Source organism: Micropterus dolomieu, linkage group LG01, assembly GCF_021292245.1.
Source record: "Micropterus dolomieu isolate WLL.071019.BEF.003 ecotype Adirondacks linkage group LG01, ASM2129224v1, whole genome shotgun sequence".
NCBI lineage: Eukaryota > Metazoa > Chordata > Actinopteri > Centrarchiformes > Centrarchidae > Micropterus > Micropterus dolomieu.
The window spans coordinates 14,801,561-14,819,853 of record NC_060150.1 but is presented as its reverse complement, the minus strand read 5'-3'; the positions used below and the strand labels follow the sequence as shown (position 1 = coordinate 14,819,853).

The window sequence follows — 18,293 nt, the reverse complement described above, 5'->3', positions numbered from 1 at the left end:
GTAACCTTACTCCGCAGATATAAATGCAGATTATTTTGTTTTGTGGGTGCCCCTTGATTTAATACTATTTGGCCCTATTCACGGCCAGCATCCTAGCTCACCTTGGGGGTGTGGGAGGGAGAAAGGGCACATTTGAAGCTGTCTTGTATCTCAGGGGTGTGAGTCAGGAGGATGCCCAGAGGGCTGTTTGCACATAGAACCTCATATGTCATTTTATGAAACCATGGATGGAAAAGCTGCGGGATGGCCACTAGCTAATAGGCCTAACAGGCCGCAGTATCTGCCCATGTGTGCAAAGTAATCCCCACCAAGGTCAGTTACTTGAATTCCTCCCCATGGAACTGTTAAGCAAACACAAACTCTGGATAAACTCCACATTGATAGAGGAAGGTATGGGATCACTGATGGGCTGAAGACACATACAGTACATGCGCCTCTGCAAGTATACAGAGAGAGGTTTGTATGCGAGAGGTCATCTTCTTAATTACAGTACAGTAAGTCCCCAAAACTCTGCCCAGTCTTTTAGCCATATCACAGCACTTTATTTTATCCCCGATTAAGCATTTATAAGCAGTGTATAAACACACAATTAATGCTTTATTATACACTAAAATGTGGAAGTAAGTAAAAAAAAAAGACATTTTAAGTGTTTATTCATGTATTTGTAAACATAATGAAGGACTATGAAGGACCTACCACACTTTAATGTGTGTATAAACAGTTAATGAATTTTTAATAACTCAGTATAACATCGCTGTAATTATATAGGCTATAATGACATTGCATTACACACATGAACCAAGCATTTATAAAACATTTATTCAAATAATTTCCCAGGGTGGTTTAAAACTGTTTATAAATGTGTTCAAAACTCACAAAGACACATCTCTCTATATCAATTAGTTATGTTATCAAGCATTCATTATCTATTTATATCCCACTTATGGATGCCTCATATGATGAGTTAAAGTTGATGACAAATACATTAATGAACACTTAAAATATCCTGTTCACAACTATAGTGGGTTATAAACCATCTATTAGCTGGTCATATGCTGATTATAAATTCTAGGGGTTGTTGAGATAAAGTGATGCCAATTACAACTCATATAGCCTATAGCATAAATGTGTTATATAAATTAATGATGTAATTCACACAGACTGACGTGGACTGGCAATTTTAGGAGGTGTGTCTCTTGAGTGAGAGGTAAACTTTTGCTAACACTAAATGACTATTAACCAGTTACCAAAGACACAACTGGAAACATTACTTATTCCACTAGATATTCTGCCTCAGTCCACAATAACCAGAATGTGTCAAATATCTCAGTCCTGATCGATCCAGTGGTGACATAAACCACAAATTAGGCAAAATAATGTATGTAACACTGCACTTCATCCATTTTCAGTTCAATTCAATTCAATTTACTATTTGTCACAAGTGGGCATTTTGTGTTGCAGCAAGCCTAAAAACACATAGAAACATAAGAAACACTCGATATAGCATAGAAACATACAGCGGTTGGCCTGAACATGTGCACAGGATGGCTCACACCAATACACAGTGAGTTAGCTCATCTGAAGCAGGCTATAAGTGTCCATTGTAGCCACACAGCCCATAAATAGTATAAAACACATTGACTATTATTATTTTGAGCTGCTAAGCCTTGCAGCAGGCCTTCTGGGGGTCTGACTGCAACAATGGCAGCAGCCTGTTTAAAAGTAAGAAGTTTCAAAGATTGTAGTGTCTTTAAAACTCAGTTTATCTTGCGTCATAGGCTTAATACTTTCACAACTGTCTCTAAATCCAAAATGCATATTCCTAAAGCAAACAAAACAAAGTATCGTATTACTGCAATTTTGGCTCTATCCCGTGTTCTTATCAACTAAAAGAGGTCCCTAAAGACATCCTCGTGTGCATTTGTCAGACTTTGATAATGAATGAGCGCACTGTTTAGTGTTTGGCTTTGATTACGCTTAATTAAGGCTCCCTTTGCTTGGACTACTGATGAGATAAGTAGAGGCAACGAGGAGGGGGATTGGAAAAGTAATTTATCATCTGATTAGAGGCCCTGTATAAAATGAAGATATACAGGCCACACTTACAACAACAACTAACAGTTTTTGTTTGAATGCATTACTGCATGAGTTCATATGGGTAAGAAAACTGTCATTCATGCATGCACAGTTAACCAACTGGTGTGCAGCATCTCACTCGAATGGAAATGTTTACCAAATTACAGTACATAAATCCTTACATGGAAATGTTCGCATCACAAGCCCCAAACGGAAAAATGCTAGTGTGTTTTTTTGTATGCGAGTTCTTGGTGAGTTTGTGTGCCCAAATGTGAGTGTGTTTGTTTGCTGCCTAGCAACAAGTGATGCATGGGCAAATTAGGAAAGTTCTTGCTTTATTTGGTCGTGCAAATCTTTGGGAAGTATCTGTTATGGAGCCACAACGTTACGTATTCCCCTGTGAAACAAAATGAAGACCTGTTAAAAACCGCTCTCGTAATATTGTTGAGTTAGGTTTAACAATTTTAGAGTGCAGTTGAATTTCGCAGCAGGGCTATATGCTGAAGTCAGCATAATACACTATTCTGACGTTACTGTTTTTCCTGTAACAAATTTGATACCTTCACAGCAATAGCTTCTAGGTGTTTCATGAAATAAGAAGTTTTACAAACATGTTTGCTATTTTGCATAATATGTGTTTTTCTAAGTGCAGCACATATTGAAATCAGACTTTCAGATTAAGATGTTTTATCTAGAAATCAGTACACTTTGTGCAGCCATGCAAAGTAAGTATAAATAACACTCACATTGCTTGGCCAGCCAGCCAACCGTTTACCCAGCTCCGTTTTTTAGTGGTGCCATGACTCGGATATGGTTTGACCAACATGTCCCAACCATGGTGCCAACAGGCAGATGTGGTCTGGTAGATTTGGCAGCTGGCATTTATTAAAACCTCTGCCACCAAGAAGCCTGTGCCTTACTGCTTGTGTGTTAAAAGCTGAGAAGCACAAAAGGTCTAGTATTGACCTTTGTTGAATCCATACATTCAAGATTAGAAAAATGTTTCTGGCTTTAGGGTTGAAACATATGTAGACCAAATGTTTGCTTAAGGCTGCAAAAAGAACAAAACACTATCATGATAACCACCCATGCAAGGTGCTCGTTCTTCTAAAGTATGAATGATGGAATGGATTCAGTGTTTTTGCTGGTCGTTGTGAGGACTCAATTTGACGTTTTCATTTGCACTCATGTTGCCATGTGTATGTGCTGTGAAGTCTGGGATCCTTGCTAGAGTGCGCCACCCAGTGGCCACCTGCAGTAATTAATTAAGAGTAATTCCCTTAACCCACAATGACAAAGCAGCACAGGCATGTCCTAATTTAGTGTGATTTTGAGATTAAGCTAATGTTAAAGGTTGGAATTTCGTTTTGATATTTATATATATATATATATATATATATATATTATATTCATACGTTTGTAACATAAGATAGCATTTGTTGAGTCTATGGTCAGGAGAGAGAAAACACTGACGAAAAGGCATTTTTCTCAGTTTGCGTCAGCTTGTGGCGGTTTCTTCTTTTTGTGTATTTTAATCAGAAGACATGAAACTGTAATTATAGGCAACACTTTTAAAAAACATTTAAATAAATATCTGTAATGTGGTCCTTTATTGGACATTTAACAGTATTTGAGTGACTGTCCTTTTTGGTAAAACGGGGCCACCATAGAGGTTTTAGGCAGCAGTATGTCATGTGACGAAAGGATGTCAGCATCACTGTCCACTGCTCTATGAAACGTCTTGTTTTCATGTTTGACAAAAATAACATGTTTTAATACTGACCACTTGAAGTAAAACTTTATGTTAGCTATCCACGTTTTGGCTGCCACTGCACAGGTATGTCGTTTTTAACTTAACTAACCAGGAAATCCGGTGGCTAGTTTACATTAGCTGAGCTAACGTTAGCTGCAGTAAGAGCATAGTTGTGAATGCTAATGTTACTTTACATGCGTCGAGAGTTACACGAATTGCGATAACTCGCTAAAATATGATATGTAACGGTTATGTATCAAGCGGGTACATGTAGTTTATTTCTGTTGATATATTGTGCTAACATTATGTCTTGTTTGCACCTTTCAGGATGGCTGTATCTCACAGTGGCCAGTCGTCCCTGGTACAGAGTTTGGCCCAGCTCCTCCGAAATGATGGTACGTTACGGTGTGACACACAGACACTCACTGTACCCCAAGTGTAGTTAAATTACCAAGTACGTTTGGGTGATAGAAGGGTCTTGTCACGTCTATTAGGGCTACCTGTCACCCGCAATTCAACCAAAACAATAGGGTGCTGTGTGTCAGTGTCAGTGGGTGTACTCATCAGACAGGCACTGAAGACGGCCGAAGATCTGATGCTTTGGTCCTGCTTGGATCTTGCTCAAAATGGAGATAATTATTATGTGAATTACATTAATTCAGAGTTTGATGGCCCCTTCGTTCATTTCAACTTTTCGTGACTGACTTAGTCTGAGCTCACTTGTTTGTTGTGGTAGCTAACTTGTAGTGTCAGCTCCTAAAATTAGAAGTAGCGCTGAGCGATATGGCCAAAAATGTTATTACAATAAAAAACATTCTTAGCATTTTATTTCGATAATTTTACCATAAATGTCAAATAATTATTTCTTTCGATTCCTCTTTTTGCTCCTGAGTGAACGTTGAAGAAACCAGACGGTTAATTGTGGTTTTAAACTGTTCTTTATGGTCAGAACATGACAAACACAGTGAATCGCTTCACAAATCTGAGGTAGAACATTCTAAACAATTATGATTAATGTTTTTCACAAATATGCACAATAAAATTAAGTAAAATCTTTTTTTCAGTCCCTTTTCCTCAACAAAATAAATATCTCAATATTAAATTTAAGTGCTAGTTTGTGATTAAAATGAATTAAATCAAACATTTATTAGATTGTTATTAGGAATTGTTGTTTTTTTATTGTCCAGTCCTAATTAGAAATGTCTTATTGCACAGTGAACATTTAATATATATTCAGAAGTGGCTGTAGCATCTTTGTCCACCCAGATTTTTTGTTGTCTTTGCTTGTCTCATAATACTTGTCGTGTACATTTAGAAAAGATTACCCTATGGCATGCCCACATTATTTTTTTGATATTGTAGTTTATATGAAAAAATAAAGTTGTCTCACTGTCAGCACTGAGTTCCTTAGAGCCACAACGTTTGTTCGTTACTTTTTCCTTCACATTCATTTTCCTATGCACCTGTCGACCGTGTGTGCATTAGATATATAATTTAAGCTTAACACTTGTTAGAATTTGCTGTGGATTGACATTGGATGCTAGAGTTAAATGATTAGTCTCTCCCGGCCTCCAGGTGACTTGGTGCTGGATGGCAGCAGCACACTGACCTTGCCGGCGGCCAACTTGCAGCAGCTCACCAGGCTGTTTGAACAGTACTTGCTGTCCAGGAGCCAGCAGCATGGGTTCCTTGCGCTGCCCTCCCACCCTGCTGACACTGCTTCCCTGCTGCAGCTGCAGTTCCTGTTTGATGTCCTGCAGAAGACCATCTCCCTCAAGGTGAGCAAGGGCCCTTGGGATTGGGTCATGTGGTCTCAGCATGACATACTTTTACTTAATAAACAATTTTGTGTTTGTAATATGTTTTTTTTCTGTAATATTTTGTTGACACATTGGGGTCAGTAATTTCTTTCCTTTGCAGGGAGGTCAGAATTGTGGTGACAGTTGCTTACATATCTTTTTACTTATACCCCTGCCTGAGGTGTTATTTGATACGTGTTGTGTGTCTTAATTTTTAAATGTAGCTCATCAACCCACCAGGGGTGAGACTTCAGTCTGTGGTGAAAATCTTTCCATTCAAGTCTTTGAAATGTTTGGAGGTAGAGTATAAACTCAGACTACATTCATTCATTTCTGTCATCAGTGTCTTTTATTCCATCCCTGCTTTTTCCTCAGTTTCCATCCCCATTCTATCTGCTGAAAACATATATTTTTGTCTCTCTTTTTTTCTCTCTTTTCCCTACCAGCTGAAGCGAGTTCCTCCCCACTGTCTAGAGGGACTTAGAGGAATTTATTCCCAGTTGGAAGTCTTTACCTGTTCAAAGAGCCTCAGCTCCCTGGAGGTAAGGCAAGGCAAGTTTATTTGTATAGCACATTTTAACAACAAGGTATTTCAAAGTGCTTTACATAAAACATAAAAGCAACAGGGAAATATGTAAAAGTTTAAAAGCAACATGAAATATAATAAATAAATAAATAAAAGTACCCTCTTTTTGCAGCAAATTTATCAACAAGTGTCTCTGAGTGTATGTATGGCATGTCTGTCAAAGGTGATATGTGTGTCTGTTGTTTAGGAGCTACTCTCCCTGTGTGGAGGTGACATGAGCTCTGCACTGCCTTGGCTGGAACTGCACACCCTCAACTTTAGCTACAACTCCATTGTCTGCCTTGACCAGTCACTAGTGAGAAAAACATACACACATGTGCATAAGCCCGGGCTTATTAGCTCATGTTATCTTCACATTTGAATGTCCTCTTTTCTTGCTTTCATAGGGTTTACTGAACGTCCTCAAGTCTTTAGATTTAAGCCATAACAAGATTCAGGAGTGTGCGGAATTTCTAAAGGTTTCTGTTTAAATATAATTACAACTTTGTTTAAGAAATGCATTTTCTGCTTGTGACAACTCCTTATTCTACAACTGTCTGTGTCTCATTTCCCCATTGCTGTCTCTCAGCCCTTGAGTGAACTGGAACACTTGAACCTGGGCTACAATTGCCTGCAGAGGGCGCCAACGCTGGGCCTGAGTGCCAGGGCCAAGCTTCTCACTCTCAACCTCAGGAATAATGAACTGGAGACTATAAATGGTAGAGCAAACTGACAAAGAGGCAGAGCTTCTTATCTTGTTCTTTAAACGCAGTCAGCCGATCCATTTACACACAGGAGTGAGCCAGTGGCACCTTTTTATATCAGAAAAACAATGCTGATCACCGTGCAGATACACAAACTCAAAGACCCCCACCTCCCACTGTTTTGCACGTCCTTCTGTTTGCCTTAGACATTGTTTATCATCACACAGTGTAGAGTTAGATGACTTTACAACTTCCTGTTTGTAATTTCTGTTCGGATGGGAGTGGAGCAACATTATCAAATTAGATATTTAAGCAGCAGGATTATTTTTATTCCATGTATGTGCATTTGTGTGCATATATTGTTTACTCTGTACATTCTTGATGTCATGTCTGAGAGAGTATTTGCCTGCATTGATGTGATGTCTGATCAAACAGGTGTTGAGCAGCTGTCTTCACTCCAGCACTTAGACCTGGCCTACAACCTCCTGTTGGAGCACTCACAGCTGGCTCCCCTCTCCCTGCTGCATTGCCTCAACACAGTAAGGAAACACATGCGTACACATACTCACACAAAGGCTCCAATATATCATTTAGTGGACATATTTATTTTCTTAAGGTACAAGAAAGACCAACACACTGTAAAATATAATGTCTTCTTATAGCTGAACCTGGAAGGCAACCCGCTGTACTTCCAGAAGACCCACCGCAACTGCACCGTCCGACATCTCTCCCCAAAGGCTGCAAAACTTAGAGTGAGTAATAATTATAGCGAGACGTGTATATCATAAAACTTTAAAGAGGTGGTATTATACTTTTTGGTTTTTTCCCTCTCTTTTTTTGAGTTATATATCTTTTTTTGTGCATGTAACAGGTTTGCAAAGTGAAAAAGCCCAAGGAGAGTTCCCATCTCCCACAGAAAGCCCTGCTCTGAACCGCTTGAAAACATCTCGTTTGTAGTCCAGCCCTTCACTTCCTGTACTTGTGACGTCACAATGAAAACGTGTCATAAAGCTTGCCAAGCAGCTAGCGGGGGTCAGGCACGCCCTCAAACCAAGCTAGTCTGAGCGGAGGCCCTTTGGCTGGACTCGCCTTTGTTTGGTTTTCCATTGTAGAAATTTTGTACCTTTTTTTTTTTACGTATCACCTCACCTCCCCTCCCTCAAGGTTCCAAGCGAGCTGAGGGATACTAAAATATAACGTGAAAACACGACAGACTGCTGCTTGGTCAGAGAGAATATTCACCATTCACTGCATCATCATTGCGTGCACCAGACAGAGGCCAGCAACAGAAAGTTTTATATCTTACAGTTTTCGTATGTAATTTCATCTCTAAATCCACTTCTGAGAAGCTTTGAGGTGAGAAATCAGAGCAGGGCCGAGTAGAGTCGAGTCTATCGATTTGCGCTGATAGCATTTTTCGGCAAGGCAGCAGAGATCGTCAGAACACCGGCAACAGTTCAACGTTTAGTCCTGATGGTAAGATGTGGAACAATGATGTTGTGGACTTGTGATTAACTTATACCATCTGCTAGGTTACGGTCGCAGTCTGAAGCGGCTTTGATTTGGATCACAGTACCTTGTTTCTTACGACCCGCCCTTCTGTGCTTCTGATTGTCTAGTAGTCCTTACCTGCGAACTGCGCATGTGCAATTCCCAACAAAGATTTTGTACAAGTAAGATGCATCACTCTGTAGCTCAAGAGCGGAGCGTACAACACAGGGTGAAAAGAGGAGCTGCAGCAATGTGCAGTATGAGGAAAAATATGTTGTTTTTTGAAAATTAAACCATGTAAACCTGTTCTGGTGCAACCCCTAATTAAGATTTTGAACCTGAAAATGAGCATAATACCACCTTTTTAAACTTGCAGAATGTTGTAGCATTAAAAAAGCACCAGTGGCATAATAGCAGTTATAGTACAAAAGTATAGTACAAAACAGATCCTTGCAGCAGTTTAAAACGGAAGCAGATCACATAATGTCCTGGTCTAAGAACAGAGAATTAGGGGGTAAAAAACAAGTTTGTAGGAAGCTGTAAATTTTCAAAAGTAGGCTGTGATCTTAAAATATACTGTTACGGTTAGAGCAGATGTTGGCTCATCTGCTTTGTATCAACAAAGGCATTATACTGTATGTCTTAATTTGTCTGAAAGTGCAGATACAGAACAGCTCAAAAACAGCTTCCTGGCTAACGTGTGAAAAACAAGGTGTTTCTACATGACTCCCACTGACTTGTGGACTTCTGTCACATATACTGTAATGTTGAAAGTCAACAATAGGCCCCTGGTGGCAACTGCTGAAAAACTGTTTTAGAAAAAAGTGGCAAGTCATGTTTTTCAGTTGTTGTTTTGTTTATTGTTTTTTTTTGTTTGTTTGTTTTTCACTTTAACAATGTTCCTTTTTCTGTTTTTTTCTAGCTCAAACTTAATGGTACCCCTCTGTCTTCATCTGAGTTATCAGTAAGTTTCTTATTCAATATATTATCATCCCACTTAAGCAAACTGTTTGATTCTGAAGTCTTTAGAGAGTTTGTGGATACTGCATCTGATACTAAAGACATTTCTGAGTATATAAATGTAATGTTAAATTCAGGTGCATGATAGTAATTTATATATACACGTAGAGTATGTTATTGAAAGTGATCATGCAATTTTATATATAGTTCTATGCTATTTTCTCGTTTTGGATTTTCTGCGTTAACAGTAGTGTAATTTCAGAGCACTCTCTTCTCCAGGTTCTGCCAAAAGCAGGCCAGCTGATCGTTCAGGTCCAGACTGCACCTCCAGTTGCCAAGCAACCAGAACGCAGTAACCAGGAAGTGTCCAGTGGTGCTGGGGAGCTCAGTGACAGCATGTCAGTTGGAGAAGTAGGCGTCTCACACATGCAGAGGAAGAAGAACAGGGTAAGAAAGCTACTGCTTCTAAGTGTTTAAATCGGCTATGTACTCTTTCTCTGTGATGTGAAATAGTTATTATATGGTAACTATATTTTTGCTTTTAAAAAGATTTTAATTTTATTTATCTATGTAAACTGGTGGATACTGACAGACTGAATGCTGTGACATATTTGTGTTTCAGAGTAAGGTGAAAGTGCGGAGGGCCAGCATATCTGAACCCAGTGATACAGATTATGAGCCCAGACAGCTTTCCTCCACACAAGGTGAGTTTTAAAAGCATGTCTTTCCAATGTGATTCTATATTTGTGTGATGCTATACCAAATATCTAAATTCAACCCCCTTTTCTCACTGACTATTATTGTTTTATCCAAGTTTTCTACTTATAGTTTTAACTACTATCAACTTGTAGTGTTGGTGACCAATATTAAAGCATATTCAGCTGTTAGATAAATATCTAAACATAAATGTTAATATATATATTCTCTCCTCTAGGTATTGTTCTTCTCCACCAGCAGGAGATTGAGCGCATGTCCACCTTCAGAGATCAGCTGGGTGAGGACTGGCTGAGGTACCAACATCACCTAGATGGAGCCTCCCCTTCTACCATCGCCACTGCTGTCAACATCAACCAGCCAACTCCTCACCGTCATTCCCTCTCCAACGGCCTCGACACCACGACCCGGCCCAGCCCTGGGCATCAGCCTTCTCCACTGTCCCTGGAAGTCCAAGAGGTCCTCCCCCTGCCTCTGCTTTCATCTGAGCCCAGGCTGGAGACGTCGGACGCAGATGCAGACCAGGAAACAGAGTCTACCCTACAGTGGCACGGTCATAGCTCTCGGCAGACAGAGTCCACCATGGATGACAGCATGGTGGACGGCCCGGTGGTGAGCCAGGGAGTGGTGAGCTCACCTGGGCCGAGTCCAGAGTCCCAAATGTCTGCTAAAGGGGAGAGTGTAGATACCAAGGAGGAAGAAGAAGAGGAGGAGGATCTGGGAGGTAGGGTAGTCAAAATGATGTAGTATCAGTAGGAGACAGGCATGACTTATATACTGTATTAAGGCCAGTAAACTCAGTTGTACAGTATTTCTTCCATTTAAATAGACCTTGCATCTCTTCTGAGGTAAAGGTGTTTAAGGTTATCCTCCTCATCTGAACTCCTTTCTTTTCTCTTTTTTTCTCGTTAGTGGATCTGTGTCACCCACTACTTGTGGGCGTCTTATCTGACAAAGAGGAAGAATATGGCGATGGCCAGTGGGAGAGGAGGAGGAGGAGGGGGGAGGTGTTCCTGCGCATCAAACAGGGCCTGGTGCTGGAGGTGGACATGCAGCGCGGCCAGGAGAGATGCCGCCTGGAGCTAGGCAGCCTGGCTCGGGTGGAGACCACAGAGGCTTGCTGGACCCGAGGGGTGAGGGGAGGAATTAGATTAGATGCAACACAGTTTGTTGCATTAATTCTGTGATTGATTTCAGCGAAATCGCTCAGCTCTAAGGGCATTAATATGTATAAGTAAAAAGAAAATTGTTTCTGCAAGTTGTCAATTTGAGTTTTCTTTCTTTCTCTCAGGAGTCAGAAGAGATGCTTCCAGCTGTGGAGCTTCACTTTGACTACATCAGCAGGGAGAAAAGGAGGAGACGCTATGTCCTGCTTGATGACAACCCACTGGAGGCACTGCAGGTTAATAACGCATGCACGCACGCACGCAGGCACACACACACACACACACACACACACACACACACACACACACACACACACACACACACACACATTCTTGAGTCCTGTTGTCTGGAAGGTATTAGATTTCTTTTGGGGAAAATATTGGAAAATTTGTATCATGTCAAGAAGATCTAGTCGGATAAGTAACTGTCTATATTGTTTTGATTTAGGTTTTCATTCTATTCTAATTATAAATATATATGTACTTTATGTTCTGCATCTGTAGCCTGAAGGAGGCTACAACTTTGATTTCAGTTTGCAGGCCTGTGTGTGACATATGACAAATAAACAAACCTTGAGCCTTGACTCACAGGTTCACACTCATGTGAAAGAGTTAAACACAAAACCCAGAGATTTTAATCCACGCACACGCATGCATGATAATATGCATTATATACAGGGCACACTGACTTCTTGGACGTCCTGTCTGGTCATGCTGACAGGCTTCCCCATACTCAAATCCTGTTAACTTTCAGCAGCACTCTCTGTACCATTTTTACTACCGTGTTTATGACTTTGGTCTTCTCGCATTGTGCAACTTCAAATGTTTGCCAGATATCATTTAACACTGAAAGTTTCAGTTCCAGTATGTGATGCATCTTTTTTTATATTTGTGGTGAGCAGTCAGGGACTTATGAATTATGTTTTATAAACACACACATAGCTGAAGTGACAAGTATAAAAAAAACAATGAACACCTTGAACTCTACCATCATGGCACAAGACAAATGGTCCTAGTGTTTACAGAAACACTGACACATTATGTCCTACAGTGCCAGCTATTATGTGTCCTGTCAAATTATTCTTGAGGCTTACTGAATTTTGGCCCTTTGAAAAGCTTGTTGTAGCTCTCTTAGTTCCTAGTTTGCAGCTGCAAAGTTTTGAAGGGGCATATAGCTTTTTTTCCATGACCAGAATATCACATCAGCAGGTGAAAGAAAGAATCGAGTTTGGCCATATTTTCTTAGCTGACATGCTTCTTATTTGCTCAGATAATGCCCGATTGTCCCTGCTTGATCAGTTTTCTTGGTAGTAAATTAACTTTTTTTAAATTGCTCAGACTATTACATTTAAAAACACTGCTTTTTGCTGACTAGGCTCTGACTGACATGCTGTCACATGTGGTGGAGGAAAACCAGCGGCGTGACTCTGAGCTCCGCCCAAGCTGTGTTCACCTGCAGTGCCTTCGCTGTAGGTCGGAGTTCACACATCAAGGAGAGGACAGTGCGGAGGAGGCGGGTGGGAGAGCGAGGAGGAGAGAGGCTGCGATGCGACCAGAAGGTGTGGAAGAAAAGAACGAGGAGGAGCTGACTGAGGCAGAGTGCGATGACAACAGCAAAGGTGAGAGTGACAAATGAGACTTTTCCATTAGCCCTCAAGCAACATTTGGACTAATACAGACATGACGAAGCTTATGTTATGTGTATATGCTTCTTTATTTGTAACTTAACATTAATCTTTTTCCATTTCTTGAATCTTTGTTACCTCTTTTAAAAAGTTCAAGTTTGTGAAAGTCATGTTTTCATTTCCTTTCTTTTTTTTCATTTTGTGTGTTTATTTGACGTGGTGAATGCCGACTGATCAGCAGAAAAACTGTACATTTTAAACTTCAAGTAGGAGACCGTACAAAAAAGTGTTTAGAGTGTAGCAGTCATCAGCTTTTCATCTGTTGTCACTAACCAGATGTTATAAGGCATCTTAAAATAACAAAAAACCTGTAAAAAACCCAAAAGAAATAATATTTGGCAATTTAAAAAACTGAAAACTTTCAGCACGTCTCATGGGTGAAAACATTGCCTAAGCAACGTGATGTTTAGTTTTAGTTCAAAGTATTCCACACACACACCACAGCCTTTTTCTGATTCATCCCTCATGCTGAGTCACGCATAGTCTCAGATGAGTCATACTTCACATACTCTACTTTAGATCATCCTAAAAGAAAAAGAAGCACTACCTGCATTTACATTTTTTCCACTTAAACATGTACTTTCCATCTTTATTTAGTCAATGTCAGCTGGTTGTTGAAAGTTGGAGATAAGACAGAAAAGACAAAAAAACCCCAACAAGGTCACAGATTTCACCTGGCATGTTGTCACATCCATGCAAAAAGTTTATAATTTGACGTCAAACCTCTTGGTGACTCCTCCTTAGCTATCAGGCTCCCATCGGTACATGGCTGCATATTTTCCCAAAACAAACGTTTGGTTTCAGATGGGCTCGAGTGAAGCATTCCAGGAGTTATCTCTTCTTTTATTGCAAAGCAGCCTGCTCTGCTGTGTTCCCACCTCTCTAATCAGCAGCAGACAGATAGCACCCTCGCTCCAGCAGCCACCTCCCTGACTTTTGACCAAACCTGACATTTAGACCTGCACAGGCACGCACAGACTGCGCACAGCCTTTGTTCTACAGATGTTTTGGGGATGTCTTGGAACCATGGTCCTTTGTTAATGTGCTTAGTCTGCTGCTCCGATGAAATTTCAGGCAACAAATTCTGTTTTCATTTGCGTGTGTCTGAACTGAGACGTTTGTTTGCCTGTTGGTTACAAAAATGCATGCCCTGCAGGTCCAAAAAAAAAGTTTCTTCCTCATATGAAACTTATTAGAATGGGATGAATGAAGTGTGTTTTCTGCCCATTTTCTTGTCACTCATTAAACTGTCCTGTCATGCTCTTAAGTAGACATAGACTCAATAGGTTTCAATAGGAGTTGAACAAAACTATACTGTATATTTTGATGAAAGATGTCAAGGTTACCATGCTGTGACAGGGTTGGTAATTACCGCATTAACTGAATAAGTCCATGAGGGGGAGCACCGTTTATTGTTTGTCAGTAGTTTACACCATCAACATGTAACTTTTGGGAAATAACTTCCTGTATACATATCTGTTTTTTGTTCAGGAAACTGTAATATCTGTCCAGAATGTGGTAGCGATCATGTGGTGCAGCTGGCCAGTCAGTCAACACCTTACAGCAGCACGCCCATCCATTGCTCATCAAAGCAGGTCAGTGAGGACGGATGTCTTGATATAACACTGAGTATTCGTAGGTCTTTTTTCCACCTTTGCTGTAATGTATTTCCAAGATTGCTCAACCAGAATCCCATCATGTCCATGTTTTCTCTGTATCGCAGCAGGATGAATACACAGATGCCAGCAGTAGTCCTATCCTTGAAGCTGCCACCACTGCTGAAGAGACCACTTTCGTCACTGTCCAGGGATGCTCCTTCTTCATCGGAGATGGTCAGGGTGATACGTCCAGCCTTTCCTACAACACAGAGTGCCAAAGTAAAGAGGATCTGGCTGGGAGCTACCACTACAGCACTCCAGGCGCTACACCACCTGAAGTCCAAGCCCAACCTGCAGGAAGATCCACCCCGAATGGTGGGTTTATACTTTTTTACAGTGTGTTACAAATCATTGAATGTAAATTTAATTTACAAAACTCTATAAAAACTTTCCATATTAATCCATCCATTTTCTGCCACTTATCTGAATCCAGGTCACATTAATTTAATTCATTATTTCACTATTGTTATGTTCTGCTGGGAACTACTGAAAAGTTTAATATAATTATTAATAAATATAGGCCATATCATCACTACAGGTTTTCCATCATACTTTAATGTTTTGAGCAGTAAGATCATAAATAAGGTATTAAATTGCATTCTATGTGGTCTTGAAAATGCCTTATGAAGTCGTAAATCTAGCTTGGTGAACAATGCAGACCCTGTTTTTAGGGCTGCAACAAATTATTTATAATTTTACAACCACGCATTAAGTGCAGTCGTTCCGAACTGGTCTAGCCTCAGGGTCCAAGTTTTCCCTCCGACAGCAGGTCACGGTCATACACACCAACTTAACACCCGTCAGCGTATTTCTCCATTCTGTCTGCCTCTAAGTGGATTTAGACCCAGGACCTTCTTACAGTGAGGAGACAGTGGCAACTATGGTGCTGCCTTTAAAAAAAATAAAATAAAATTTAGTAAACATTAAAAGCATTGCATCAGAAGTTAAAGCTCTATTGGCTATCGCTATTTATACTATTTACAGCATCATATGTACATAGGCCTGATTAAAAAAATAAATAGTGCTATACAACAGCTGCGCTGCTGAAAATGGTTTAGAGAAGAAACTTCAAAATCAAAGTGCTACTTTGTTGCATTTCAAATTGATGTCTTTTATACAAAGTTGACCCACTTGTGACCGACTCGAGAATGGACTATAGGTCAGATGTATAAAATTCATGTAAAATTACCAAAACTTTCAAAAGTGGCATCCAAAACCAACGATTTTGCATTTACAGTGATATAAAACAAAGAAAGCAGTTTGTCCTCTCATTTCAGAAACTGGATCCAAAAAACTGACAAATGAAAAGGTTTAATGGATTCGATTAATAGACAGATTTTGTCAGCCGAACACTTTTTACATCCAAAGTAACACTGATGTTGGCAGGAAACGTTTATTGGAGGAACGCCCCAACAACAGTGAAATATAAATGGTATCCTATTACTTGATTTGAATTCTACATTCTACATATGGTAAAACACATCAACTGTGGCATGTGGTATAAACTGTTTACATCAGCTTCATTTCCTTTCCTAAAGATATATTTAAGTCTTAATTGAAAGTGAACAGAGATGGGAAGTGTTTGGATCTGGATCTGGATTGTGTGATGCAGAAATGCTCTGAAGCTGTCTGTATCTCTGTGGCAGCACCCCCCCACCCCACACCCCCCCACCCCAAACACACACATCTGTCTGCCATTTTTAGATGAACCATATGGTAACCGTGCAATAAGACAGATTGGAATCATTACTGGAAGTGATGGGAGAGGAATGAAAGCCTAAGAGTGGGAGGGCTGATTCGTAATAATAGCTTTGTGTGTCTTTTTTCTTCTTTTTGTAATACTGTAGTTGCACCTCCTATACCATGTAATCTGTCCTTCTGAAACCACAGCCTCACACTGTATACAAATGCTCATTCTAAAACATTGACACTTAATATAATGTCTTTTTTTGGTGACACAGTGCACCCATTGCTGTGGGGCAAAGCTCTCATTTTCTGAAGAAGTGCTTTGTATCTAAAGACAAATCAACCTGTGTGTGTTTCATGTTTTTATAATCCAGTGGGGACTTTAACGTGAGTGCAAGTGATCTCTCCTTGCACTCTCCTCAAATGAAAGAAGTTGGGTTTTGTTTTGGCCTGTGCAGGTCTGTCATTTTTGAGTAGCTAAAACGAATTATCAATGTTCAAATAACCCCCATTGCTGTTCATTGGCGGATTCATTGCTCTTAAATGCCTTTCTATGTGAGGGCTGTTGGCTAATGCCACAGTCTACTGCAGTAAAATCTGGCACAGGTGTCATAAAAGCCAAGAAATATGTAAGTCTGCACATTGCTGCCTGGAAACTATGGCTATGGTTATTAATGCAAGATATTAAGGATTGGTGGACCAAAAAAAATGTATTCACTTTGAGTCATTTTAAGGCTGATAAACTATCCTCGTGTCTGTAGATGATTTGGACCTACTGTCTGAGGACTACGACGCAGTGGACCATCGGCTACAGCTTTTCCTGGATGTCGAGATCTTTGAGGAGGAGGAGGAGGAGCTTCACTCTTTCCTCAAGGTATGTAAGAGTAAGGCACACATGTATTAAAGCCCCTAATCTCACATATTTCTAACACAAAACATTCTTGACGACAATCAAATTAAGGGTAAGAAGTAGTCTGGCACAACAAATACAACCACAAATTGTCTTTTTTACACTACAGTTTTTGTGCCGTTTAAACAAACAAGATAAAGCATGTGAATTAGTGAGCTTTAAGCCTAGTTTACACTGGACGATTTTTAGCCCGATTTGCTGGTTGCAGAGCTCGGACCATCGGGCTGTGATCTGGGGTAAATCAGCGATCGATCAGCGGTCGCCAGTCGCTGTGTGAACTACTCAACAACTGTGTGTCAGCTCGTGTAGTCTGTGACCCCGTCACCGATCAGTCAAGTAGTGTGAATGTCACAAGACGGCAAGCTGTGTAGTCTGAACAGCACGGCGATCGGCCGACACTGACAGTCGTGTAGTCTGCACAAGATTTTAGAAGTGCTGGTATGCATATTTTGTTACCTTTGGACAGAGCCAGGTTAGCTGTTTCCAGTCTTTATGCTATGCTAAGCTAAACTGCTGCTGACTATTTATTTAGTGGACAGACACAAGAGTTCTATTGATTCTCTTATCTAACACACGGCAAGAAAGCAAAAAGTATATTTTCCAAAATGTCAATCAATTCCTCTACTGTTTGAAAACACCCTTAGTTATTTTTTATTAAGAGTTAAACACTCAGGATTGACCTACATAACTGTCACTAAACCCTGATAGGTAAATTGAAATATGCTGCATCCCCTTTCTCCAACTGAGCCCTGCCTTTATGGTTTTATTATTGTATTTTATTGGTTGTATCACTGCCAGACTTTTCTGTTTAATCAGAATTTTTCCAGTGACGGTGGCCTGTGACTGATCACTCAAATTTAGCAGTACAATGTTTTTATGTCGCTGTTATTGTTTCTTTTGTGATTGTGGCTTCAATAAGTCCTCTAACATATCTTCCTGATGGCCAAAAGATTTCAACTTAATGGGTGGTGACAACTTTAAGACCTACAATACTTCAGTTGCGGTTTCATCACAGTCGGCCAAGATGAACGCAGTCTGTAAATCTCCCGGGAGCCCATTCAACCGATATTCTTGTTTTTGTAGCTTCTTTGACTAGTTTTGTGCCCCCACACTGTCACTCAGTGTT

At 40.2% G+C, this 18,293-nt stretch overlaps 1 protein-coding gene across 4 annotated transcripts in view; it reads left to right on the top strand.

Moving 5' to 3' along the window:
• Positions 1-3,761: 3,761 nt before the first annotated feature.
• The window catches only part of LOC123976870 (serine/threonine kinase 11 interacting protein), a 27,391-nt gene continuing 12,859 nt past the window's right edge, over positions 3,762-18,293 (top strand). For 2 of the 4 annotated variants that reach the window (XM_046059258.1, XM_046059250.1), the window contains exons 1-20: positions 3,762-3,913; positions 4,157-4,224; positions 5,405-5,607; positions 5,853-5,927; positions 6,075-6,170; positions 6,402-6,509; positions 6,601-6,672; positions 6,783-6,912; positions 7,333-7,436; positions 7,560-7,649; positions 9,311-9,352; positions 9,628-9,795; positions 9,971-10,052; positions 10,283-10,786; positions 10,975-11,195; positions 11,354-11,464; positions 12,604-12,847; positions 14,405-14,508; positions 14,637-14,886; positions 17,019-17,131. In XM_046059258.1, coding sequence (XP_045915214.1) covers positions 4,158-4,224; positions 5,405-5,607; positions 5,853-5,927; positions 6,075-6,170; positions 6,402-6,509; positions 6,601-6,672; positions 6,783-6,912; positions 7,333-7,436; positions 7,560-7,649; positions 9,311-9,352; positions 9,628-9,795; positions 9,971-10,052; positions 10,283-10,786; positions 10,975-11,195; positions 11,354-11,464; positions 12,604-12,847; positions 14,405-14,508; positions 14,637-14,886; positions 17,019-17,131 — 2,784 coding nt within the window. In that variant the 5' untranslated portion in view covers positions 3,762-3,913; position 4,157. Of the gene's footprint in view, positions 3,914-4,156; positions 4,225-5,404; positions 5,608-5,852; positions 5,928-6,073; positions 6,181-6,401; positions 6,510-6,600; positions 6,673-6,782; positions 6,913-7,332; positions 7,437-7,559; positions 7,650-9,310; positions 9,353-9,627; positions 9,796-9,970; positions 10,053-10,282; positions 10,787-10,974; positions 11,196-11,353; positions 11,465-12,603; positions 12,848-14,404; positions 14,509-14,636; positions 14,887-17,018; positions 17,132-18,293 lie in introns of those variants that run through there. The other 2 variants (XM_046059268.1, XM_046059275.1) reach the window with 2 other exon arrangements.